This window comes from Poecilia formosa, unplaced genomic scaffold, assembly GCF_000485575.1.
Source record: "Poecilia formosa unplaced genomic scaffold, Poecilia_formosa-5.1.2 Scaffold906, whole genome shotgun sequence".
Classification (NCBI taxonomy): domain Eukaryota; kingdom Metazoa; phylum Chordata; class Actinopteri; order Cyprinodontiformes; family Poeciliidae; genus Poecilia; species Poecilia formosa.
Genome location: NW_006800845.1, coordinates 18,211 through 45,641, shown reverse-complemented (window position 1 = coordinate 45,641; position 27,431 = coordinate 18,211). Strand labels below are relative to the sequence as shown.

The 27,431-nt window shown below is 38.0% G+C and overlaps 2 protein-coding genes across 2 annotated transcripts in view; one reads left to right on the top strand and one right to left on the bottom strand.

Annotated features, from left to right (window-relative positions):
• The window catches only part of LOC103132033 (guanine nucleotide exchange factor DBS-like), a 56,816-nt gene that overhangs the window by 16,479 nt on the left and 12,906 nt on the right, over positions 1 to 27,431 (bottom strand). Inside the window, exons 9-17 of the mRNA XM_016667109.1 lie at positions 22,504 to 22,623; positions 21,476 to 21,667; positions 20,796 to 20,987; positions 20,530 to 20,716; positions 20,200 to 20,300; positions 19,759 to 19,847; positions 8,093 to 8,159; positions 3,491 to 3,606; positions 645 to 714 (exon numbers count right to left, since the gene is read on the bottom strand). Coding sequence (XP_016522595.1) covers positions 645 to 714; positions 3,491 to 3,606; positions 8,093 to 8,159; positions 19,759 to 19,847; positions 20,200 to 20,300; positions 20,530 to 20,716; positions 20,796 to 20,987; positions 21,476 to 21,667; positions 22,504 to 22,623 — 1,134 coding nt within the window. The remainder of the gene's footprint in view (positions 1 to 644; positions 715 to 3,490; positions 3,607 to 8,092; positions 8,160 to 19,758; positions 19,848 to 20,199; positions 20,301 to 20,529; positions 20,717 to 20,795; positions 20,988 to 21,475; positions 21,668 to 22,503; positions 22,624 to 27,431) is intronic.
• On the top strand, positions 9,704 to 17,653 carry LOC103132032 (lactosylceramide 1,3-N-acetyl-beta-D-glucosaminyltransferase A-like). The gene is made up of 2 exons (XM_007543785.2): positions 9,704 to 10,122; positions 15,965 to 17,653. The coding sequence occupies exon 2, from the start codon at positions 16,356 to 16,358 to the stop codon at positions 17,514 to 17,516; it is 1,161 nt and encodes a 386-aa protein (XP_007543847.1). The 5' UTR covers positions 9,704 to 10,122; positions 15,965 to 16,355; the 3' UTR covers positions 17,517 to 17,653.

Below are 27,431 nucleotides of genomic sequence, written 5' to 3'. Positions count from 1 at the left end.
CATGGTTCTCACCACTCCACTTCGTCCAGCAGCCCTCCAAGGTGTCATGACTGCAGGTGTTTTGAACTGCACACTAACGGGCACATCTAATCTGGGGCAGGTGTCCATTTAGGGAAAGGAAATAGACTGGGTGTGTCCTTATTTTCTACCTCCAATTTGAGTGATTCCACACTTTTTTCCTCAGAATTGAGTGACTCCATATTTATTTCCTTGTGCTTGGTCAATAAAAGTATCATTCACTGACTTCCACAATGTTTTCTCTTCATTTCTTTGAGTGTTCCTGAAAGCCAACAAGTTGCACTTTGGAATTACCTTATTATTGCATCATGTTTTTGATCTGAGTTTGTTTTACAGCATGAAATGTCTGAATGCTAATCCAAGACTGGTGATTCCATACTTTTTGCCAGGGGTTGTACTTCACCCATTTTTAATCCATCTCTGAATTAAAATAAAATCTGATCCTTCGTTTGTCTTCCAAATGTTCTGTTTCTCCAAACATATAACACACATCTCAACTTCAGGTATGCCATGTTTATCATGGTGTATAGCAATGTCTGTCTGGTTCCAGTTTATGCTTCTATATGTTACCAAATCTCCCATGCCGAATCTATCACTGTAGTGTTTGAATCTGTTCATCTACTCACCCTCTTCAGAAAACAGGTTCCAATCAGTTCTGGATTCACTGCACAGTTCTCCAGCTCCATGAGGAATGTTCTGCAGATAAAACACAGTCCAAACTAAATTCTTACTATTCCACAGGCTCTTACCAGACCAATTTTCATGAATGCATATGCTGCAAATCAGAATCATATTTGCAGAGTTAAAAAACGTTTTAAAAACTAGTTTTAAACAGAGGATGTTGAGGTAACTTAACAGTTTCAGAAATCATTTTAAAGCAGTTCTCCAAATAAGTTTTATCTGGTTTAACTTATCTAAACCTAAACCTGTTGTACATCCATTCATTCGTGAATGAAGCCACTTACTTTGTCCTGACTATGTGTGCTCATAAAATACTTCTACTATTATCATGATCCTTGCTGCTGGCTCTATTGACAGATGGGATGATAGGGTTATTTTCCCACCTGATAGTCTGGTAGACTTGGTTCGACTGGTGATTAAAGTTGCAAATGTTGTTACATTTTCAGCTGATGTGGTTCACTTTCTCACTGCATGTGTCCAATGAGCCAAACCCATTGAGCAACCTGTTCACTCCCTTGCCTGTGGTGGCACAGCACCAAGAACTACTAAAATAATCAACTAAAAAAAAAACTGAAGATACTGAACACAACATTCTTTTTCATGAAATGAGGACAAAAATGGAGTGGTGTCATATTTTAGCTGCTGTAGGTTTCTCTTTTGTCTTTAGCAAAAGACCACAAGACACACACACACTTGCTTTGGTGACATTTACCCAAAATGCCCTGTGCTATAGTACACTTCCTGCTTTTGTAGCAGTCTTCAGTCTGGTTGGCATTTACATATACAGTCGAACTGCACCAGAGTTCACTTCAAACAAACAGAGACCAAGTTTTGTAGGCGGACCAGAGTTCACTTTTTTGGTCCGCATCAGAGTTTAATTGTGCTCCTCAAATATATCGTATTTTCTAGGCAAATGAAATGGAGATTGATTAAAATGACTAAACAAGTTTGATGTGAATGCACCTTAAATCCCTATTAAAATGTTGTCAGCTCCAGTGTAAAAAACCATCAGAGAAAAGGCTGTTCCAGATAATTTTCATCTGACAGTTAAGCCCTAAGGGTGGAAAGGGCTTTGTAAACATCCAAAAATAAATCACTAATAGCCTCACAGTTATCAGATTAAAGTGCAAACTTTTGGTACCTCTGTAAAGGTAAGACATCAAAGAATGATTTCCTATTGAAGCCTTTATCCTGCTTGAATTAAATACAATAAATGTAGCATTTTTTTACCTCACAAAAATTTGGTTATAAATAAACATTGCGAAACGTCACTAAAATATTATTTTTCACACAAAAAAGTAGTTTAGACTTTTAGATCTACATGTTGGGTAAAAGTTCACCAAATTTGGACTCACTCAGTTGAAAAATATAGTGTTTTATAAATGTTTTACTGAGAAATGTCCCAGGTGGAGAGGTCATTTATCCAAAAATGTCTCCAAACTGTGCCAAATGTGTTTTTCACATCAATACTGGGAATTTCTTTAAATTAAATCACTGATTACCATTGAATGAAACTTAGTACATATAATCTAACCATTGGTCATGACATTTACCACATTTATATGTATAAATGTATAATATATATAATTATAATGAACTGATACTACTTACTTTGACTCCAACTGGAAAACTTTTATTGAAACGCAGTAAGACAGTAAAAAAATAACTTTTTGAAGTATAGCTAACAAAATAAAATAATAGTAATTACATAAAAATTTAGTGTTTTACTACAAAGTAATGAACAAAAGAAAAACATTTTCAGTAAAACATAAATAAATCACCGCAGGGTCGCAACTACATTTTATTCAGGCGGATGCAAACACTGAAAAGTGACGTAACTCCAACGTTTTCAGTCCGTATTCATCAAACACATCTCCGTACACAGACCACATGCAGGGCACACGAATTACGCACTAGAGAGGGTCTCATTACGCAGACAAAATTCAGACTCGGTAGTAAATTTACGTAGCCAATTATATGATATCTACAAAGGTCAGTCCCTTTCCTGTCATGTGATTCTTGTCGATAGAGCTCTGCTCAACTAAAAGGGTTGTTTTCGAAGAGAGTTTTAGGAAAAGTATGAAATCTCCGAGGACCTTTCAGTCTGGACAGCTGTTCTGAAATACCTGTAAAACCATAACATGTTGAGCAAAACTTGGATGCGGGATAGTTTTCGAATAATGAAAGCCTTCTCTATCGGACAAAAAAAAAAGTATCGTGGAGCGGTTGTTTATGGAGAAAGCCGAAAAGACCCGAAAACAGATCCCTCACGAGGGATCGTCGGGCTTAAGAGGTTTTCATATGTACATCTTACATAATTTTTTTTTAAAAAAGCATCTATGGGACTGAATTGGACATTTCAGATGCTGCGATAATTGGTCACTTTCAATTGTCCTTAGCAGTGAGTGCATGCATGTTTGTTTTTCTTTTGAATCTCTGTATTGCCCTGTAATGGACTGGTCATCTATCTATAGTGAACCCCCTTCTTGCTCAATAACTACTGGAGATAGGCATTGTACTCTTCTACAAGGATAAGTGAGTGTAGACAGTGGATAAAGTAATGTACTCACAAGCCATATTCACAAAACATTTCCATCATAAATTTGCAAGATAAGCTGCTTCTCAGCTGCCTGACCATTTTTAAAGCACAAGCACATACAAAATCATACATAACTGTCTTACTAACCAAATAAATGGCTTCCTTGTCTTCCCTGTGATTTGTGTTAATAACCCTGTCTATTTACATCAGAATATACCAACACAAAGACAGACAACAAAAAATTTTACCTACTTGTTGTGAAAATCATATATTTCTGGCAGGTTGCCAAACAGTACGTCTTGCTTATTCTCTAACGTGGGGGGGATGAGGTGGCAGATCTCTGAGTTATTCAGCTCAGCAACATAGCCCTGTGGAGCAGGTACAGAGATAAACAGAACAAAATGAAGGAAAAAGTAGTCAAAGAAGGCAAAGTAGGTTTTCCATCAATCTCTCACAAATGTAAAAGTCAAGAGTCTCCCTTTGTTGGAATGACATTTAAGATATCCTTTAGGTGTTGGGTAGACTGGAACATACTGACCTGAGCCAAAACCATCCTGTCCCGTTCTGCAGTAGCCTGGTAAAAATCAACTCCTTGTTCTACGCTAGTTGCTTCATCAAGAGGGTCCAGACCCTCGTCTACTTTAAAACAATTGCTTCCTGGAGGCGGGGACTCTTTTATAGTTTCAAAACAAGTTCAAAACAAGTTACAAACTACAATCAAGCAGAATTGCACAGGAAGGCAATTTTTTAAATTTGCCTTCCTTCCAGCAGAAAGGAAGGAAGGCAAATTCCTTCCTTTCTGCATAAAACATAAAACTCAAAAAGTTTTATGTTGACCAAATCAACATGAAACTTTACCCAGAGATAAAGGAGTTGGCTTAACCTGATCTCCATTAGTTAGACCGCTGGCCAGAGGGCATGGCCGCATGACAGGGGCACCGCCAGGAATCGTGGGCCCCTTGACAAAAAAATTTGTTTGGGCCCCCCTGGCGCAGCTGCTGTTACAATTTTTTGAGTCTATTTGACCCATAAAAGGCTTGCATCTGCCTTGTTTTCTTTGGTTCAATACTGATAATTAGCACAATATTTACTGCTCATGAATTTAACATCCAACAGTCCACATCCAATATGCAAGTAGGTTTCTCAAATTTTTTCTATTATTTTTTTTATTTTTTTATTTTTATACTCTAGCATTTTTCATTTTTACAATGAAACATACAGCACACAGAACTAGGGGTACTGATTCATAGTCAGAAAGAAAAAGAAAACACTACAAGATGATACACATAGCTACGCTTCCTTGCTCTTGTATGCCAGCCATTTAGACCAGCGTTTGTTGTAAGAATGTCCTTTTATACATATAAAAGATATGTCAGTTTTTCCATAGAATGAATCTCCTCCACGACTTCCTGCCAATGGTCCAGCTGGGGAGGGAGTTTCTTTAGCCAAGACCCTGTAATAGCTTTTTACCTTGCAATTGAAAGAATTTTAAAAGATACGCATCATCTTTTTGAAACACTTCTCCAGTTAACAGCCCCAGCAGAAAAATTATGGGGCCTTTGGGGATGACATACCCCAAAATTATGCCAGTAGTCTGACAGATTCCATCCCAGTAAGGTGCCAACTTTGGGCAGGACCAAAATACATGAGTGATTGACGTTCAGATGGCCACAATGTCTCCAACATTGCTGTTCTTCTCCTCTATGTCTACTAGTAATTTGAGTTGTAATAAAGTATCTTATTAAGCACTTCCATCCATATTCCTTCCATCTTTTAGAACTGGTAGATGTCTGTTATGTCACACACATTGAAAGCCAATTACCTTCTGAAACTTTCACTCCCAATTCCCTTTCCCATTTTGACTTAATATTCAAGGTGTTATTTCCATTATGTTTCTGCAACCCCTTATATAGTTTGGAAACGGTTTTACATGGGAGGTGAGTATAAGCATTTGTAAAAATTTGCACAATAGTATTACCTTCTGGACCGACTTTGGACACCCTTGATCTAGAATATATAATACCCTTCCCATCTGTGTTACATATACTTTAAATACGTTTAATTAAGCAAGTGTAAAAAGCATTTGGTAAACTACCGAAGTACTGAGTAACTGATCATAACACCTGATTTACAGCCAAAAGTTTAAAAGTTTGAAGTTATTCTGGTATTTTACAGAGTATTACCAAAATGTTTATATAAATAAGGTGTTAGGTTTGGAGGCTGGTTCTAGACCAAATTTACCACAGGGGCCAGGATAGCCAGTGTTTTCCATGGCAACACTTGAAAAAGAATGAAAAAGAAAACAAACAACAACAAAAAAAATTGCAATATTTCATCATTTGATATATTAAGTGAGCCAAAGAGGCTTGTGTCTCCAGAGATCCAGGTTGCAGATCCCTGGCAGATGGAAATTGTGATCCTATACAGCAGATAAAAGTGCAGCACTATAATTCTTAATTCATTGTTGAAGTAAAATTGTGAAGGTTAAAAATAATCCACCACTGAGTATTAACATAAGACATTTATTTAGTATAACTTCTTTGGTACACCATTGGCCCCCAACTAGAACCGCCCCTGGGCTGCAAATCTGTGACTGGTACATAAATGACCACTGAACAATAAATTCATAAAATATATAAACATTTCAAAAATAAAACCTACAGAAAGCCCTAACAAACCTTTTAAAGTAGGAAGTATTTATGCATTTACTGTTAATCTATTTGGATGATTTTCTTAAATTATCCTTTGTATTATTTTTGGCTGATATTATTATACATTAAATAAGCAAATAATCAAACCAATATAGTCTACTAAAAGCACAATAAGAAACTTAATCATAGCAAAATGTTACCATATCAGGGTCTGCTGTGGTCCTCTCCTGATCCATTCATACAGCAGCACACTGCGCCACGATGGACACATACTGTTTTTTTTTTTAATTGCATGTGTTCATCCTCACTAACATTATTCAGCCTGGGATTTGTGTCTTCCTTCTCACGTCTGTATCTTTATGAGAGGTTTTACTTCTAAGAACAGTGGAGAATTGGGAGGAGGACGTTTTAAAAAGACGCGGGTTGACAGCACCTCACCGCAGCTGGCAGTGTCCGTCTCTAGGCAACCGTGACAACAGTGTCGGCCCGTAGCGTTCAGGGGTCCTTTAGCTCCCGCAACCATAGACTGGTCTTAATATTTCCTGTGTTTTATTTTGGTCATTATTGTTACTCTGAGTGTTAATATGTGTGTGATAGGCAAGTCTATCGGACATTTATAGAAAAACGGAACAAATTGCATCCCGTTTCGGTTCAGTACGGAACGCAACATTCAACAGCCAAATACGGGACGATTCCGTATTTTACGGGACGGGTGGCAACCCTACGTGGGAGAGAGGCTCTGACACAACCGTCTACTCCATTTGCTTCCGGAAGTTCCCTTTTCTATTAGTATTAGATTACTGAATTGTCTCTCCCCATGAGCAACAGTCAAAAGCAACGTGCAAATATACATAAAGCAATCTAGACTTCTCAAAAATGCTATGTAGTTGCATTTTATTCAAGCTGCAGTACATAACTTTATTAAAAAAGTTATGTTTTCTCCATAATTGTGAAAGCTGTTACGATGTCCTAGCAGTTTGTTATGAGACAGATAATCTGTGAATCTGTCAAGTAATCCAGGAGGAATTTTAAGAAACGTGTATCGAGGCCTGTGTTGATGGAGCAAGCGGTGACAAAGCCTCATATTCGGGACGAACCACATGACTGATTCAGTCTCGCTCTCCTGTGTCACTTTCTCTTTCCCCTTCCTCATCCTGGCTCCTGTTCCAAATACTTAGCTCATCAGCCCAGGTCTTAAATTCAAGCACTCAATTTCCCAGTGTTTAAGCTCCTCATTCTCAGTCACAACTTGCCAGTTTGTCCTGTTATTCCTTGTCACTCTCGTCTCTTCCTCCTGATGTTCGATGGTTTCTTGCATGGCTTTGTTGGATTGTTTTGTGTTACCCTGGATGTTTACATTTTTGTAAGTTGTATTCTTGATTTCATCAAATTCTTAACTCTCTCTCCATACCCTACCTACTGCAACTGAGTAAACTACTACACACAACATGACACATATAGTAATCCCTAGAACACAAGTGTCAAACTCCAGTCCTGGGGGGCCACTGCCCTGCAACTTTTAGATGTGCCTCTGCAGCACCACATCTGGATATAATAATTAGGTCATTAGCAAGGCTCTGGAGAACTTATCTACATAAGACAGAGGTAATTAAGCCATTTCATTCCAGTGTTTTGTACCTGTGGCACATCTAAAAACTGCAGGACGGTGTCCCTTGGGGACTGGAGTTGGACTCCCCTGCCCTAGAATATTGGGAAGGTGAGAAAATGTTTTATCTCAACTACTATAAATCTGAAGATGTGTTTCTAGCTACATGCGCACTCAGAATGCACAAGAAGAGCTTTATCTGCCGAGATGAACCCGAGCACAGTAAAGGTATTTAAGCTATAAATAAAAAAGCTCCCAAGGTTTATAACACATCACAATACTCCCCCCCATTTGTTTCCAGTTTGTGTCATCTGACCATTGTTTCATATAAACAGATTGAGACTATGATATGAGAGAGAGCTGTAATAATGAATAACAAATAACTAGACACAACAAATAACCAAACTTAATAAACTACAAACAAGAACTGACTAAGGTAAATCTAAACCAGGCTGATCTTATGAAAGCGCGTAAGGAACACGGAATAATAATGAAACTAAAATCAATACATCAAACTCCAAAACAACCCAAGATCCTGACATCTACTTGGATATAAGGAAACAAAAATACATTACTGAGACTGCACATATACTGTACCTCCATGATGCTCTGTAATTCCTCCACATAAATTCTTTCTGATTCAATCAGCTCCGTTATGATATGTCTGCAGAGAAAAACGAAATACCAATAAGCACAGTGAGCAGAACGAAAGAGATGGATCACTCAAAATTTGAAAGTTTATTTGTGAACTTATTCTGGGGCAACTAGCATGAAACTAAAGCAAATCTTACATTGTTCACCCTTTCACTATCAAAATAAATGACATGAATAAATAGCTGCAGGAGTCTGTTCTTATAGCACAACTTCTGGGCCCCAGAAAATAATGAACTGTTTGAAGAAATATTTATGGGCTGACTGTTAATCAGAGTAGGTTTTTTTACAATTTGAGAGTTGTGTAAATATCTCCAGAGACAGAAGTTGCCTGGGAGGCACATCAGAATAACTGGCAATTAAGAAGTATAACATTTTGAGTTCAAATAACTCTTAATGATCATAAAACCTCAACATGTAAGGAATACAGATGTTGCCTTATTTAGGAGTTGGATGTAGGGGGTACTGAAGGCACCAGCATGAACTTAGAAAGAGATCAGGACCTCCGGAGGAATACTTTTTCAATGGTTTAGTTTAAAATCAAATAAACTAAACCATAAGTTTAGTTTGTTTACCAAATGCATCTGGTAAATGCCAGATGCATCTGGTAAATGCCAGATGCATCTGGTAAATGCATCTGGCATTTACCAGATCCAGCATTTTAGGTGATACTTTATGACACCACAGGAAATTATGAGGAAGGGATATAGGATTTTTTTTTCTCATGTTACAGAGTTACTCAAAAAACATGCTGGACATGAATAAAAAAATAAATTTCTCAAATATCTCACAGGTGATAGTGAGGAGTGGAAAAAACTTTGAACATGTCTATTGGTGCCAGGCGGATGCTATATGTGTCCAACTGAAACTTTAGTTAAAACCTCCTTTTAGCTAAAGAAGGTTAACTCTTCTATTGGTGAGTGGTGTGTCCATACATTTTTCTCAGTAAACAGAGGATCCCTGACATTCAGGCAAGTTAGGAACCACAGCTAAACAGCTAATACCTGTAAATAGAGTCCTCATCTTAAGATGACTATTGTTGCTTATTTAAACACCAAATATACCACTGACTTGAAACTGTCTTAGCACTGCCATAAGACCTAACATCTATGGTCTTCTTTGTCTCTACTCTTGGGGGTACAGCCAACCAACACACACACACACACAAAAACAAGTGGCACTCCCTGATTGGAATGCTGATTCACAGCTGCATTTTATATGAATAATTTAGATATGTCCTATGAATGGGACATATCACCTATTCATGGAAAAAATCCATATGCATGAATAGGTGAATTAACCACAAATAATTTGGAGTTACACTCCACAGAAAAATCTGTGAACACTGAACTGGAAATAGATGGAGGTCCACTGTACTCATTATTGTTGAGATGTTTTGTTTATGATCCAGTTCTTTATCTGATTTCCGCAGATAAAGTATGAGATCAAACATCGACATGAAAAAAAAAAAAAAACACCCACAGAATATTCAGGTCTTACTAAAGAAGTGTTTACTTCTTTAGTAAGACCTGAATATTCTGTGGGTGTTTTTTTTTACATGACTGTAAGTCATTCCCACTCTCCTTGCTACCTTAGTTGTTTATATCTGTAAATGCAGAAGAAATCTGATAGTCTTGACTTTGTAAGAAGAACATGGAGCTTTAAACCACAAGCCAAATGAGACAATGAAGTGGCTCCTCCCACTCCTCCATGAGCCAATCACAAAAAACATTCCCTTTCCCTCTACAGCACATCCAGGGCAGTTTAAAAACAACAGTTCACAGTTTATTCAGCTAAACTGGAGCAGAGCAGTGTTTAGGTGTGAAGTGGGAGTTGTTCAAAGAGCAACAGTTTGGATAAAGAAGAATTAGGAGTTTTCACAGATGGACATATGCTGACCTGAGATTAACAGATCAGGCATGGAAAGTTGGATCTTTACTTGAACTCAGTCAAAGACTCGACCATAAAGTAGCCCGGTAAGTCAAAATATGTCTGATTATCAATTGTACAAAGAACTGGCAGATGGAAAATTTCATAGAGGTGAGGACAAGCTGTACCCTCAGGGATAAAAAAGTCTTCTGAGTTCCCAGAGTTTAGCAGAGATATTGAGCTCTCTAATGTCCTCTCAGATAACAGCATGCAGAGTATGATAAATCATTGATCCAAACTAAGTATGTCTTATTTGCTCCATGTTTAGTAAAGTACATACCTTTGAAAGATACTTATTTTTTTCAAAATTGATTAGACAGCAAATGTCCTATGATAACTGAAGACAGTGAGAGGTAACTGGTCCAGAGGTCCAGTAACTGCTCAATCTGTTTCACAAGAGCCAAATATGCTTAGACATGTTAACTGAAAAATGATCTTTATAGTTTTGCTTCCATTTGAGAACCACTATTTAGGTTTTAGAGTTGTCAGAAGTGCAAACTAAACAGAAATATACTGTGTGACACACAATGCCCAGTTTCCAATTAGCACATGGTTTTAAGTTTGATGCTCGTAGTTATGTGTGCCATTTCTGTGGTGGTGTCCAGCAGAATAATCAGCAGCCCTCTGATTCAAATAACATTCTGCTTAGAGTTCACTTTAGACAGAAAAGAATCTGCCAACATCTAAAGCTCTACAGACCTCACTTCATCAAGTTAAAGTCAGTGTTCATGATTCAACAATAGGAAAAACTGGGCAAAAATGGCCTCCATCCAAGGGTTCTAAGCTAAAACCACTGGTGACCAAAACAGTTGCAGTCTTTCAGATTTTGCACTGAAGATGATTCATTGCAGTCCAAATTGCTCTAAGTAAGCACAGCATATCCCAAATACCAGGATCAGCAGCTGACATCGTTGCATGGACAGTTTTTACACCGTGCACAACTCTGGCTCAGTGACAGACAAAACAAAAAAAAGAAAACGTGCAGTATCCGACACCAGCCCCCGCCCTCACACGGTGCTCTGCTGTCAGTGAGCCATATATGTATCAATAAACAGCAGGAAGACCGGCATCATGAGAGCTCAAACAATTTCAGAGGAAAGAGAATAGAGAAGGTGTCAACACGTATTATACCCATTGCACAAAGAAGAGCAAACAGGAAGCTGATCATCCTTTCTGTCCGTGTGCTCACATGGAGTTGACCCAGCTGTGAGTAATTTCCACTGTTCAGCACGGATCACCTGTCTTTAACACCTTGACAGAGTAGCTTGTGTGTTTGGAGGTGGTGTCATTTGTTTTCCACAGATACATGTTCTTGTATTTATGTTGATTGCAGAACATGACACACTCTTCAGATGCTACAGTGGCTCTAAAAAGCCTTGCTACAATGCCAAGATTTATTCAAAAATACAACCATAAATAATTTGTTTTTTATTTGTACTTTTTAGAAAAATACTGACTTCCGTCCTGCACAATTCAACTAGAAACAAACAAAGAGAAACAGAAAGAAAAGCAAAGAATTAAGAAAATAAAAATTAAGTGTGATCGCTGCCATTGAGATGCTAGATAAGAGAATACTCTTGATCCCCAAATTCTGAGCTCACATCAGAAGGTTTTGAGCCAGAAGTAACATACAGAAAACATTCCAGCTGAAGAAAAGCAACCCCAGTGCATGATCCTGCCACCACTGTCTTTCACTGGCAGAGGTCTTCTTTCATGGATAAGCAGCGTTGATTTTTGGTTAAAATACTGTTTGGACTTGAGGCCCAACAATTTTGAGTTCATCATAGAACATTATAATGATCTTAGCCGATTGGCTGCTTCATTCTACAGTTTTAGACTCATATTTTTATTAATTTAAAGAAGGCTCTAGCTACAGTAATATCTCTGTTGTCTCACTCATTACTGGTGGCTGTCTTCACTCTCGGACAGAGTATATGTAAGACTAGCTGTGTTTCCACTACAAATGTGCACAAATCTTTATCAATATTCTGCAGTTAAAAAAAATAATTGTGATGTTTCCATTAAATCAGAAATTAATTTAAAATCACAAGTATTCACTTATGATTTTTCACTTGTAATGACTTACTTGTTCACACAGTAAGTCATTAAAATCCATGGCAGCTACGGATGCAAATAGTTACATGAAATATAATCAGAATTCAGCCAGGGTGCTAGCGTTCACCATCTATCAGCCATCAGGGGAGACATCAGTGTTTTATTTGGGCTTTGGAGCAACAAGCCCCTTATTAGGAGCAGCTGCTTAGATAAGATTCAACACATTCAAATGTAACACAACTTTTTATGAAATATGCCATGCTGTGAGAGCTCTGGTGGACCAGCTGCACACTGTCTGGATCAAAAAATCCCTAAAAATAACTACAAACCAGTAATGTTAAGCTGACCATGACTCATGTGATGCTATAAAAAGTCTATCAGTAAAATTTATCTATTGATATAGCTGAAAAACTACCTTATCCCAGTGCAACAACTTGTCAAAAACAGAGTTTATTCAAAATTGGGATGTTTCTATAGATCAAATTTATTTTTAAATATTCAACTTGCACAATTCTATGGTTAATGGAAACACAGCTACTGAGGGATTTTTTTTCTGTCCTTTTCCTGACACTTTTATAGCATACTTTGTAACCTGAATTCAACCCATCACTTTACCTAAGAGATAAAAATTAGCATTTTATCAAGGTTTCTAAACTTTTAAAAGCACAGTACAGCTAGCTTAAAAATATATAAAAGTAAGTGCTAGCAAAAAAAGCAAATCATTAAATAAATGAAAAAAAGGACCTTAAAATTTTAGGCCATGGTCTACTAGTCTGGTATGTCTTTGTTAAAGTGAAGAGTGAACATCAGGACCATCCAAATTCTTACCAGCCTACTTTTTATGATCATCTGACACAAGCCATGTTACCTGAGCCAACGCGTGCTTTAAAGTGTTGCTCCAAATGCTGGCAATTTTTGCAAAGTTTTATCCTTCCTTTATAGACCTTACATGTTACATGAAACCAAACCCATGCAGTGAGAGTTCCATTCAGGACTGAGCCATAGTGTAAGCCCAAATATCAGTCCTAGCAACAGGAGACGTGTCGATTTCCTTTAAACACACAGACACAAACAAACTGGGACTGCTACATGACTCCAGCAATTGGGTTCAGCCCTCTGTATTTTAATGCTGGCTGAGGTAAAGGGGCTGCCTCTTCATGCAGGTAAGCCAAACTGGTTTGCTCCACTGGGATCCTCCTGAGTCTCATGTGTCTGCTGACTTTTCTTGATGTCAGAGGCAAATAACTAATCTGTTATTTACTTTTAGCAGGGCTCTGTGAGCATCCTGCTCTAAACTGCCCTAATATGCAAATATATAATATTTTCATTTGGATTTACTTATGTTTGCATTCTAAACAGCTTTCATCTGTCCAGGAACATCTCCCATTTAACTACACATCTGGGTCTACACCTATGTGTGTTGACTTACCAGGGAACTTGTCAGAAACTATTCGCTTTTCAGATTAAACTACTTTTGTTTTTTAAACCACATTAGTTAGATTTTAAGTTTGTCTTTGTTTTCTTGTAAATGTCTGATTTGGGAGTTTGAAATTAATATTTGACAGTTACCTGTTCTATGTATTGGTTTCAAAAATTTCATATTGCAAAAAAGTGAGATTTAAACATTCATATTTTGTGCACGTCTTCTTTTGTCTTTATGTTATTTACCTTTGCTCATTTTTTATTTAAAAATACAACAAAACATGTTGTGTTTTTGGTGCAACTTCTAATTAATACTAACGTACTTTGAGTACACTTCCCCACAAATCTACCTAACTGGCATGTGAGAAAAAGAAAACATTTCGGTTCCTTCATCATGTCTGACCCTTAAATACATTATATAAGCTATAGCAGTGGTCCCCAACCCCCGGTCCGTGGACCGGTACCGGTCCGTGGACCAATTGTTACCGGGCCGCCCAAGAAATAATTAAATATTTCCGTTTTATATATTATGCGAGTCTGGAGGATCTTTTATTTTGAAAATCCTTTAACGGATTCTCTCAGTTACTTGCGCGCCAACACTGAGTCCACAAGCAGCAAAATGAGTAAGAAACGGATCAGATGACTTTTCTTTGCAAAGGGGAAAAGGCCCAGAGAAGAGACAGGAGGATGGATTTATCCCGGACCGCTAGGTGAGTCAAACATTACAAGCTGCTCTGCGCAACATGCGGCGACCAGCTGCTAATCAGGCAATGAAGCTTCAAACTGCTTCACCACGTAGAGAAAAAAAACAGGGTGTGGAAATAAGCAACACTTCTGGTGTCATTGTCTCCATCACTCCCAGATGGGACCGTCTCGTTGCAGAGAAACGAGCTCAGGGCTCCCGTTAGTCTTTATCGTGAGTTAAAATTTTCACGAAAGTAAAATGCTCGTTTTTGTGGCGCATCTGTATCTTATTTTGAAGGGATATGTAAACGTTACCATAGCGACCAGAGTCAGAGAGCGTTTGGGCAGTGGTGGAGAGAAGATGAGTAGAGATTGTGAGTCTTAAGTCTGGTTTAGACAGCAAGATTTAAGGATTGTCGGCCGATTCTCCAAACCTCTGTGACAACAGAGCTGATAAAAGTACAATGGGTTCGATCGGTTCGTCTCTCACGGCAGGAGCAACAAACCACACGAACCGATTCCAAACACAAACATCGCGATTCCAGAAGAAAATCCACTAAACCCCCAACATAGCATACGGGAATTTAGAATGGCCAAACACAGATGACGATGTAGAAGCAATAGTGACAGTTTGTGGACTAATTTTAAGAGATAAAAGACGTAACAAAAAGAAAAGGCGGTGGATAAAAGATGACGGGAGCAGCTGCTCTATTTGCTGCACTATGATTTGGAGGCGACTATGTTTTTTCATAGTTAACATTTTTAACTGAATAAACATAAACATATATAATAACGACCTTTACATATAATAATAAACATTTCCACATATCATCCGATATCCACCGGACTCACAGTTGCTGATATGTCAGCTGTTTGGGATTCCCCTCTGTTCTTACGTCACCGCGCTTTCTGATTGGCTACCTGTCACATTCAGCAGGTTGTATTCTCGTTCCCAGTCAGGGTAAACCCCACAGGCTGCGATAAAAAGGCCAAGACAACCCAAATTGGGTATATTCAGGATNTCCTAAGTCTTGACCGGTCTGTGGTAATAAAAAGGTTGGGGACCACTGAGCTATAGCATTGTGTATAAGAAAAATATGCGCTATTGCAAAAAACCGATTGCACAGAAAGAAAAAGTTAATGTAATTTGGTTCCCAATACAAACCAGAATGCAGCATTTACTTCATTTATTGGTACCCTGGTAAACATGGGTGCCAACAGCCTTATTCCATGTCTCCTTAATCAAAACAATCACCTAGGTCTTTTAACAGATAGCGACCCAACATGATAATTACAGTAGAATGTTGAAAGGACTTTTTGAAACAAACGTTCTTCGTCAGCAAATAATTTTTTAGTCTAGAGTTGAGCTTTTCTTCCTCCGTTGCATTTTCTTAATCAGAACAAACACGTAAAGATTTTAAACTTTGACAGTAGCTGACTACATTGATTCAGTAGGGAAAATATGCAAGCATTAAGATAACCTTTTTCAGAAAATCTAATCAACTTAATAAGTACTGACTGCTGGCTTATAAAGAAATAACAAAAATCATTTTTAAATAAGTCCATTGCCTCAATTTGTTTAATGATGTGTGTGTATGGATGGTTTATTGATGCTTACTTGTTCAATATCCATCAGATTGCATTCAGTTTTTTATTTAAAGCAAATTTAAATGAGTGTTCCTGCTAAAGAATATGATTCAAAATCTAATTACTTCTGTATTTTCCCAGGTGCTTTATGGTCGCTCCAGTTCCTGGTGTTTCAGTAACCCGAGTGGTTGAAGAACAAGAAAGTGGAGCAGAGAAATGAAACCAGCACAGGCCTTTAAGGAGAAAAGGAACAGGCAGCATGCTGCCTTTTGTTTGCTGAAGGAGGGAAGTTGAATTCTGCTGAGATCTGGTTTCACCATGATGGTGCACTACTGTTTCTGCATGCAATCCAGAAAATATGGAGAAAGCACTTTGCTAAAGAACCTGAAAAAGGTCTACTGGACATGACAACGCTTAGTAGTTGGAGGAACAGAAATAGAAAAGGTAAAAGGAAAAGAGACAGAAGACAGGAAAATAAGACAACTCAAACATTGAAGAATGTGGTGCTGATGTTCAAATATATGTAGTCATAATGTTCATGAATTTTCGGCGCATCCACAAGAGGCAATGTGTGCACCTGCTGATCACAGCCATGGTGCTTTGTGTGCTGACAGTCTGCTGGGAGGAGCTGGATCTTCATGTTGTGAGCCACATGAGATCTTATTCATACCGTTACCTGATCAACAGGTACGACTTCCTCAATATCATTTCTAGCTCTGGCAGTGTGGTGAGTCGCTCAGTGACCTATCCATGCCTGATCAACCACCCCAGCAAATGTAGAGCTGAAAATGGCAAAGACTGGGATGATGTTCTTTTGCTTTTGTTTGTGAAATCCTCCCCAGAGAACTTTAAGCGGCGCCAGGCCATCAGGGAGACGTGGGGTAATGAAAGCTTTGTCTGGTCAGAGCTGGGGGTGAGTGTGAGGCTTCTGTTTGTTATGGGCGTTTATTCAGGTGTTGCTCAGAGGTTCCGCCTCCAACAAGCCCTGCAGCAGGAAGACAAGACCTATGAAGACCTGATCCAGCAGGACTTTATCAACACGTTTCACAACCTGACCACCAAACTGATCATGCAATTCCACTGGAGCTACATGTACTGCTCGCAGGCACGCTTTCTCATGACAGCAGATGATGATATTTTTGTTCATATGCCAAACTTGGTGAGGTACTTGCAGCATCTTCTGGTTAGCCAACCAGGTACAAAGAACCTCTGGGTGGGGCATGTTCACAAAGGAGCTCCTCCAGTTCGTTGGAAAGGCAGCAAATATTTTGTCCCATATGATTTGTACCCCTGGCCTTCGTACCCGGACTACACAGCTGGAGCAGGGTACGTAGTTTCAGGGAACGTAGCTGCAAAGATCTACCACGCCACTCTGGTGCTGAACTCCTCGCTGTACATTGACGATGTCTTCATGGGAATGTGTGCCAAAGTTATGGGGGTGTTTCCCATGCAGCATGTATACTTTTCAGGGGAGGGGAAGGCTCCGTACCACCCCTGTATCTATGATCACATGATTACATCACATGGCCACTCCACAGATGTGCGCTCACTGTGGCGAGCAGCCATAGATTTTCCAGCATCCAACAGCTCCAGAGGATTTCTGGGTAATCTGTACTGCACTGCAATTAGGGTGATGCTACTGTGTCGGCCGTATTACCAGAACACCTATTCCTGTACTGCTGCTTTTACATAAACGATCTGTGAGACACTGGTCAACAGTTGATATTGCAAAAAATGAAAATAGTGGTTCTTTGTGTTTGTAATAATGTTTGTGCTAACTGAGTTGTCTTCATGTTGTCTTGCAATAAAGACCAAAGATTTATTGTGCAAGTATGTCCTACTTTTGAGTGATCAGAAACCTTAGCTCATATGTTGCTTAACTTATTTGAACAGCTTTGAGTCCTTAAGGTGTATTCATTAGAACACTTCTCACAACTGTGATTCACATGAGCTGCTGATGAGTTTTAGGTCTACATAACCAACAATAAGGTATACGATTAGAAAGTATGAAATCTAATCTTTCCAATGATAGAAAATAGATGAAAATCAAAAAAGTTCCTTTCAAGTGTTGTGAGCACTGATAATGTTTCAGGGCTATTTGTAATTTAGAAGCATAATAAAAGAAATATAGACTTGGGTTGCTTTGGCAAAAAAAAACAACAACAACAAAAAAAAAACAGTTTCTTTCAGCCACTAGATAGTCAACATAGCCAGCCTGGGGCACAGCTCTGCTCACTGCCTCGTCACTATCATGTCACATTTAACACAGTAACCTAGATCTGCATGCCTGTGGCATACTGTGTATTGTAATAAGAGTTCAAAAACCAAAGTCCTGCAACTCACCCTGAGAAACTTTAAAACAGTATCTTCAGGTTTTCTTTTTAGTGACCTGTTATTAAGTCATTATTATTTTTAAACACAATNTAAAGACCAAAGATTTATTGTGCAAGTATGTCCTACTTTTGAGTGATCAGAAACCTTAGCTCATATGTTGCTTAACTTATTTGAACAGCTTTGAGTCCTTAAGGTGTATTCATTAGAACACTTCTCACAACTGTGATTCACATGAGCTGCTGATGAGTTTTAGGTCTGCATAACCAACAATAAGGTATACGATTAGAAAGTATGAAATCTAATCTTTCCTATGATAGAAAATAGATGAAAATCAAAAAAGTTCCTTTCAAGTGTTGTGAGCACTGATAATGTTTCAGGGCTATTTGTAATTTAGAAGCATAATAAAAGAAATATAGACTTGGGTTGCTTTGGCAAAAAAAAACAACAACAACAAAAAAAAAACAGTTTCTTTCAGCCACTAGATAGTCAACATAGCCAGCCTGGGGCACAGCTCTGCTCACTGCCTCGTCACTATCATGTCACATTTAACACAGTAACCTAGATCTGCATGCCTGTGGCATACTGTGTATTGTAATAAGAGTTCAAAAACCAAAATCCTGCAACTCACCCTGAGAAACTTTAAAACAGTATCTTCAGGTTTTCTTTTTAGTGACCTGTTATTAAGTCATTATTATTTTTAAACACAATACTTTGGTAAGCTAGCTGCAGCGTCGCACTAGACCACTGGTGGTCCCCAGACCACCAGTGGTCTGGGGACCACAGTTTGAGACTGGCCTCTAGGGATGAACAACAGCGGGGAAAGATTTTTTTGCATTTATTAATTTATTTTTTACTGGAAATTCCTTTTAATTCTTTGGGGTTTGCCATTGTTTAACAGTTTTGGGGATATTTTAGCTGACTTTAAAGAATCAGACACATAAACCAGGAAACATCCCCCCATTACCCTTCAGAAAGTATGTGGATTTTGACTGAATAATACATGTGGGTGAGAAAACATGAAATACTGCTCTCAAATTCTTCTGATTGACAGCATGATGGATTACATCATCTCTCTATGCAAAAAATAGAGAACATATTTTCCCAAGGACCTACTTTCTGCTCTTTTTTATATTAGTACATGTTTAACAGGCTTCTCCGTCCTTCCTTAAGACAACATGTCCTGTTTCACTGAGACCCTGAAGGTCATGCAGACTGGGGCTGTTTGCCCTAACCCCACCTCCCGTCACTCAAATGCACTTAAACCCACCACTGAGTTTAGAATCAATACTCGAAATGAATCAGTTCAACAACATAGCTCTGCTGAATAATCTGGTTTCACATCGTGTTTTCCCATCATGTGTCATGAGGTCGGAGGAGCTGTTAGTACAGACCAGAAATGGCTGAAGTGGCTGTCACTGATTTATTCTTTCTGACTTTACCTTGTTTTAAAAAATAGCTATATACCAGAGAAAAACTTAGAAAAGTATTTACTTAAAAAACATTACTAGAAAGTGTAAATTTCTTTTTCATTAATATAATAGTCTGATGACATCAGTGCCTGGGGTCAATGGAGCGTGTGCTGACAGCAGCGTTTCTTATACCTGCGTCTATTGGACAGACACTCCTCACTCTCGTTTGATACAGCAACATGGGTGGAGCCTCCCTGGCTTTCCTCATGCATCACCTCAATCTGGGAGAAATATAAACACACAAACACTTACACATAATTATGGATTCAGCTTTTACCAGTATAGGATTTTTTTATGATTAGAAGTTGACCACAGCATAAGAAAACTGGATTTAAATCCATTTTTAAAATCTTGGATAGCATCTTCGCCTACTACTAGATTGCATATATATGTGTGTGTGTATGTGTGTATGGGATGTGGTTGCTTAAATGATGTCATTTGACCTTGTGGTGCCACACAGACCTCACGCACGAGTCAAGCATAAATCAAGATTAAGGTCAATGTCATTGCCATCTGTTCTGTTTTGTTGTATCATGGGAAGCTACAGTATACATACTGTAAGTGATGAAGTACCTTGATGCTCTTGGTCTTGCGGATGTTCTTCTTCTTATTAGGATCTGCTTCAGCTGGTTGCTTGCCACTGATTGAGTTATCAGAGAGCTTTCTAGCCAAGGCTGAAATAAAATGAACAAAGAAATTAATTATATATTTAATAACACATACCCTTAATTGCATTCAGGCTTTGGTAGCTGAAGTACAGTAAGAGTATCAATTAGCCTAGTTCAAGGACAGTCTGTACAAGTTTACAGTCAGGGGCAGTAAACTTTTAAATGGTCTGAATCTCATAGACAAGTTTTCTATGCATTTGCATGACTCCATTGAATTGAAACATGTCCCACTCACGCTGCTGGCCCCCAGGAGTCCTGGCAGCGTTCTTTGGTGCGAGGCGTTTAGGAGACGACTCAGGCCGTGGGGCCACCGGCTGAATGGGTCTGGTCTGTTTGGCTGACAGCCTCTTCAGGCTAACACGTCGCTTCTCAAACATCTCTTGAACATCCTCCAGTCGTTTGAGTGCCTTCAGGACACTACCCTGCAAATGCACATTAAAATCAAATGTCTAAACATTATTTCTATTCAGAATTTAACTAATGGTTTTCTGTGTACTGCACCTTTACATCCTCTGACAGGATAACCTCATACTGGTTGTGGAGGTTCCTCAGTTCTGTCACGTGGTTCTTTTCTGCTGACTCCAAGAAGTTTTCAATGTCTGTTAAAGCTGATTCTGCCCCTTCCTGTGACTGGCACTTATCCACAGCTTGGGAAGCCAGTAGGTAGATGCCAGACTCACACCACTGGTTAACCTGAACACACAAAAACACCAACAGGTTAGATCTGGGTCAGTTTTTGGTGCCATTGTCACGTTTCTTAAGCTCTAAGACAATAAACAAATGTTGCTTGCTAATCACTACTGCAGAATTACAGGGGAATCCCCAACCTTCCATTCATCAACAAAATTATTGAAAAAGCCGTTTTAATAGTTAAATAGCTTCCTAACTATAACCAGCCGCTTTAATGTCTCAGGTATTACAAATGAACGTGTCAGACTTGAGTCCAACCAGACGTCCCAAATGTAAATGTCCACACTAGATTAAACTAGTGGAATTCCTGTATGAATGCACTGAGTTTGAGTTAAAAGTTCTCTGTGTTCTGAACATTTTGTCCAGCAGTCATTTTCAAGCTTTGTGTCTGGACTAATTAAAGAACACATTTACATGCATAAAAACCAGACATCTGATTTGTTTTCTGAGACTGATGTTTCCAAAATGCATAAACTGTTTCACATCCATACCTTCTCAATGCCCATGTGTACATGCAAAGACTTAGACAAGACATCAGACTTTTTCTTGGCTTCATTGCTGAAATCATCGCAGACCCGCCGGAGCTCCACACACTTCGGCCGGATGGAGTCCACAGCATAGTGGTTACTTTGGATGAGTTGGTCACCATGCATGGCATGGAGCTGGGCCTTTTCTAGTGTGGGCTACAAAACAAGTAAAGTCAGAAATATAGCAATAATTGTTAACTAACAATTTTACAAAAATGAATTTTGTAAACATTTAAATCTGGGGTTTTGGAATAATGCTAATGAAAATGAAAGCAGTTTTAATTGCACTGACATGTTGGAATTACAACAAATGTTCAAAATCTAGAAGATAAAGCATATCACCCTAGTTCTAAATCCTTCCATGCCTTCCGGGAGTTCAGAGAATAGACCATAAAATACTGAACAGCTTAGCACCACAACACACTAAAGATCTGCTCCTGTTGTATCAACCTTCCAGAGCTCTCAGGTATTCTGGTTCTGGTCTACTCTGCATCCAGAACCAGAACCAAACATGGAAAAGCACCATTCAGCTTCTATGCACCACAAATCTGGAACAAACTTCCAGAAAACTGCAAAACAACTGAAACACTGAGGCTAAAATCCACCTGTTTAGAGTTGCATTTGATTAATAACTGGAACATTGATCAATACATTTGCTTGATGATAGTATTTGACAAAATGTGATTTTCTTTGCTGTTTCATAATTGGTGACTGATTGATGTTTTGATGATGTAAAGCACTTTGAACTGCATTTTTACTGAAATGTGCTATAACCATAAGCTTGACATGACCACATCCAACTCTTTTTGCATGGACCTTATGTGGAACAGATTTTTTTAATGTATCTTTGATGGGATCTTCATCAGAACCACCTTACAAAAGAGAGGATTTATTTTAAAGAACTCAAATTGTTAGTTGAAGAGAAAAAGAAAAGCATGTTGGTGCAATGTTTTACATTTGTGTCCTTTTGTACTCCTTTTAGGCTGACAGACCTGAACCTTTTCCTCAAGTGTTTTGAGCTCCATTAGCAGATGTTCCACTCTGGCCACACAATCTCCAGCATCAGAAAGGCCTTTAAGAGAGTCCATCCGTGTGTCCAGAGTCACTTTAACCTGAATAAGAAAAGTTAGAAGAGATCCATAAAAAGTGTTCATGGATTTCCTATTCTTATTTGAACAGATTGTTGTTGAAAATGAGAATCTGTTCTCAACCAACTTATCTGGTAAAATACAGGTTAACATACAGGTTAACAAAAAATAAAAACATGCCTTATATGTATGAGTGTATTTAAAAAAAAAAAAAAAAAAAAAGTTTGTTGCCCATTTACTCAAGCTATGATGCTTGCAAGACATCAGGGGCCTCATGCATAAAGTGTGAGTGCGAACAAAGAATGTGTGGTGCCATATTTTACGCACAAGTCAGCATGTATAAAAAATAACTTTGCCTCAAAGTTTGCGTAAATATACGTACACTTTTTCGCTGGCGTGAAAATGTGCGGCAGCAACGCAAACTTTTTCTGTGGACAATATCAAACTACAAAGCGTCAAAACTCACCTAAATACACTGAAATCTGACTACATTCATGCTTTGTAAATGCGCCTTTATGGACAGAAAGCATCTCTATTCTGTAAATGTACAGCTTATGCTGATGGGGGGCTGGTGATGTCATCGGTCAAAATTATAACTTGTAATATCTCATAAGGGAAAACTGCACAAACGAAAATGTATAAATAGTTATATCATCCTGGATCTCTCAGCAAAACTTAGAGAGCCATGCGGTGCGGTACAGGTACCGATCCAGTTGCATGCATCCTTCAGTCGAGTCAGGCCCGCTATATTTCCGTAAACCACGTTTTAGTGTGAAAACTGCACACTCTTTTATGCACGAGACCCCTGGTCACACACATCTATGCATGCTAAGAAACATGATAGAAAAAAACTGAAAAATCTATATAGTGCTTAATAGATATCAAATCCTAAAATACAGTATTTTATTATAGCTTGTGGTGGATGCTCCTACCACCACCACATAACGTTAGTATTTTTTTCTTATTTTACATTATTAGTTACAGATTACACGATACATGAGTTAAGTTAAAGTTATTTTAATTTATTGGGTGCACACTTTAGTTGATATTTCTCTGAATTGTTTACTTACACTTGTTCTTTTTCTTTTGAGGTTCTGCAAACACAGAGAAACTGGAGGAGGAAGCCTCGATCATACCAAGTTTTCCAAAAGACTGAGATGGGACTTTATTTGTTAAAGTTGACCTTAGTTTTTAATTTTGTCACTTTAATAGTCACATATTTGTGCTAAGTTAAAGCCAGTTTTGCTTTATTTGTTTAATATGTTGCTTTAGCTAATTTTGTATTTTTTGTTCCTTTGTTATGTTGTGTCTCCCTCATGTGGTATGTAAGCAGCTTTTGTTCTTTATTTGCAGGCCAGTTTTGTTTGTATTCAGTTACTGCTCAATTGACCTTGAGTTGGGCCCAAATCTGTTACTAATCATTTGATTTATTTTGCATTGATGTTGATGGTTTGCTAACCCTTTTTTTATATTATTCATTTGAAGTTTTTTTCTTTATTTTTGAACACCTTTTGTCCTTGTTTAAGCCTGGTCCCTAACATAAGTGTTAGGGACAAAAGTGTAACATAAGTGTTAGGGACCAGACTAATTAATGGCTACATGTTAAAATTATGGTTTCAGGTACTTTGCTTTTCCCACATCAGTGTTTATGTTCTTATGAATCCCAGTGTGGATATTTAAAAGAAGTCGAATGGAACCTTGGGGAACACCTGTTGACAAAGGCAGAGAAGATGAAATGTAATCTTCGATTCTATCAGACTGTAATCAATGTGATAAATATGATTCTATTCAGTTTATTGTGTCTGAAGAGAAGTTGAAGTTACTTAATTTGGTCAATATTTTATGACTTGCGGTGTCAAACACTTTTTTCATTTCAAGAAACAGCACCAACAGTACCATGTTTATCCAACAAATATGTAAAATTTTCTATTTGCAGTCTCTGTTGAGTACTCAGCTCTGAAGCCAAATTGCATTGGGTGAAGTAGAAAGGAACAGGTATTTGTAATCATTTGTTAAGCAATTAATTTCTTAGCTATTTTAGACACTGCATATATAATACTAATTGGTCTGTAGCTTCAAATATACAAAGGATCTCAGTTTTTAAAGACTAGGTGGAACAACAGCTGACTTCCAATGCTGCCTCAGAGGACAATTGATTTATGTTTGTTAATGTGGAACTAAGATCTTTCAACATAAATGTAACAATACCATACATCTTTTGCTTTGGAGGGTTTGAGCGATCTTGTTGCCTCGGACTTGAGAATCTGTAACATGAACTATGCTGAAAGTTGCCTCTAAGCTACTTATTGGACACATATTTAATTTGTTAAAAGGAATACTCTCGGTTTTTGAGGATTAAATAAAATAAATCATTGAAATCATCTGTAGATTTATGTGAATTATTTATAATTTCACTTTTTATCTTTACTTCTACAAGCTTATTTTCTTTTGTATTTTGTCCTGCAAGGTTTGTCAAATGGTTCCAGATAAATTTTGGATTGTGCTTGGCATTCTCCATTATTGTTTAAAACGAATTTGCTTTGGCCTGCATGTTTTTTAATGCTTTATTCCTTAATGTTATAAAGAAGCTTTAGGACTAGCTGACTTACTTTTGAATGGGATTTTATTGCAAGATCCCTCTCTTTCATTAGCTTCACTATGTCACAATTTATCCAAGGCTATATGTTTTTCTTGCATCTGTATTTGAGTTTAAAGCTAACATTTTTCATTATCCTCTACATTGCTGTGGCAAAATTGAAACAGACCATTCCATTATCAGTTCCCTCCAGTATTTGATCCCAGTCAATCTGCTTGATGGCAGTTCTAAACCTGATAATATCTATAAAAAGGTGTTCTCTTACAGAATAAGTGAATCTCTTTTTTGAAATCTTCCTGGTCACAAGTATCAGATTATGGTCAGAAAGACCAGCCAGCATGTTATAAGATTTGACTATTCTCCGAGAACCACTAGTAAATATGAAGTCAATCTTTGTACTGCTTGATGAAGTGATTCTTTTAGGCTTTTGAATTACTTGGACAAAATCAAATTTATCGGTTATACTTCTAAGATTCATTCTGTAAGATGTATCTCCCAGTTTATGTTAAAATCTCAACAGATAATGGTCTCCCTGTTAAAATTACATTCTTTAAGTAATTTTTCAAACCAATCATAAAAACTACTAATTGAAGAGAGAAGAATAATAAATTACAATTGTGAACAACATTTGAAGAGATAACATAATATTTAAATCTAAGCATTCTAATTCATAACCACTCATCCACTGAATTTCCTGACAGTGAATGTTATTTTTTATGAATACAAAACACCACTTGGTCACTTTTTATATAACAGATGTTTTAAATGTCTGTCCTGTCAAAGTCTTAAAGCACAAAACTTTAGAAAATGAGAGGAATAATTTCTTCAAATCTTTCAGGGGTTTTATTCTTGAAGGTGTTTGAAGGGAGGACAGAAATTATGCAAAGGTTGTTGGACAGAGGTTGCCATGCAGGCAGAGGTTTTACTTCTCTGAAATCCTGTTCAAAATGGCGCAGCTGCAGGCACTGCTCCAGCTTCAGATGATGCTTACACCAGAACTGTTCGAAAGCATTCTCTGTCTCATCGAGCTGGGCCAGGAGTCTACAACAGAAAGGATCTACTTCACCAGGTATAATGGGAAGGTGGCCATTTTCCTAATATAGGTTAAGGTTAGCAACACGACATAAAAAGTGTCAGTTACCTTTCCACGGTTGTCTGGTTCTCCATCTCGTCAGGCTTGAGTTTGTGGTTCTCCGATTTAACTGTCTGGTCCTTGATGCAGGTAAATAAGGTGCTGCCTTGTCTTAAAGCTAGCTTCAGCTCCTCCTGTTTTAGAGGCATGAAAGCATTTAAACAGTAAACAAGGTAACTAGTAAAACATTTGTACATCTACACATTCTCGCTGCTTTCCTTTTCAGGTAGGACATTTTATGGCATTGGTTAAGAGAACTTTAGTTTTAATGAAATATTTGTCTTCTCATGCATTATTTAGCGTGTTCTAAACGTGCTGCCTAACCTTTAGGTTACTGTATTTGCCAGTGTGTTCTGCAAGTAGGTCTTTGGTGCTCTGGACATCATTGGGAAGCTCCGTCTCTGCCAGCTCCGACCCAAACCTCTGTAGCATCTGCGCTGTAGTTTTCACTGTCAAGGCAAAATTTTCTATGGCCTAAAGAAAAACCCAGACATGTGACTCTGACACATTCTGAGACATAACTAATCATTGAACTTGCTGACCCTAACCCTAGCAAAAAACATTTAATTTCTTTATAACCACAAAGCTATCACAATATTAGCTTTAGTGCAAGATAAAAAATACACACTTAAACTGAGCATCAAAATATTACACAGTTTATAGCTTGCTCTACCACCACCCCACGAGAAACAACTACAACCTTCTAAAATAGAAAGTTGGTTTTAAAGTGTATTGGATCATGTCTTGTCTATAGATGTTTTGCCACGTAGCAACATGTTATTGTACTGCATGAATGAAGTTTTTAGCATTGGTATTACAATATCTCGCTTCAGTACTGATGATTAGGAATCACCATAAAATCATGCCATTACTACATGGATGCAAAGATGTAAAATCAGCTGGTGAGGAATGTAAGGGCCCATATTCTAAAAGAATTCTAAAACGAAAAGTAGCTCCTAGAGACATGTTTTTTTGTTTGATTTGTCGTGAAAACTGGCATAAGGTGGTGAGATCTTTCCAGGTACACAAAGAAAACAGAGTAAAGGCCTGAGAAATAACAGTAATCTTGCAGATTGATTTAATAATGATTAAAGAAGATAAATA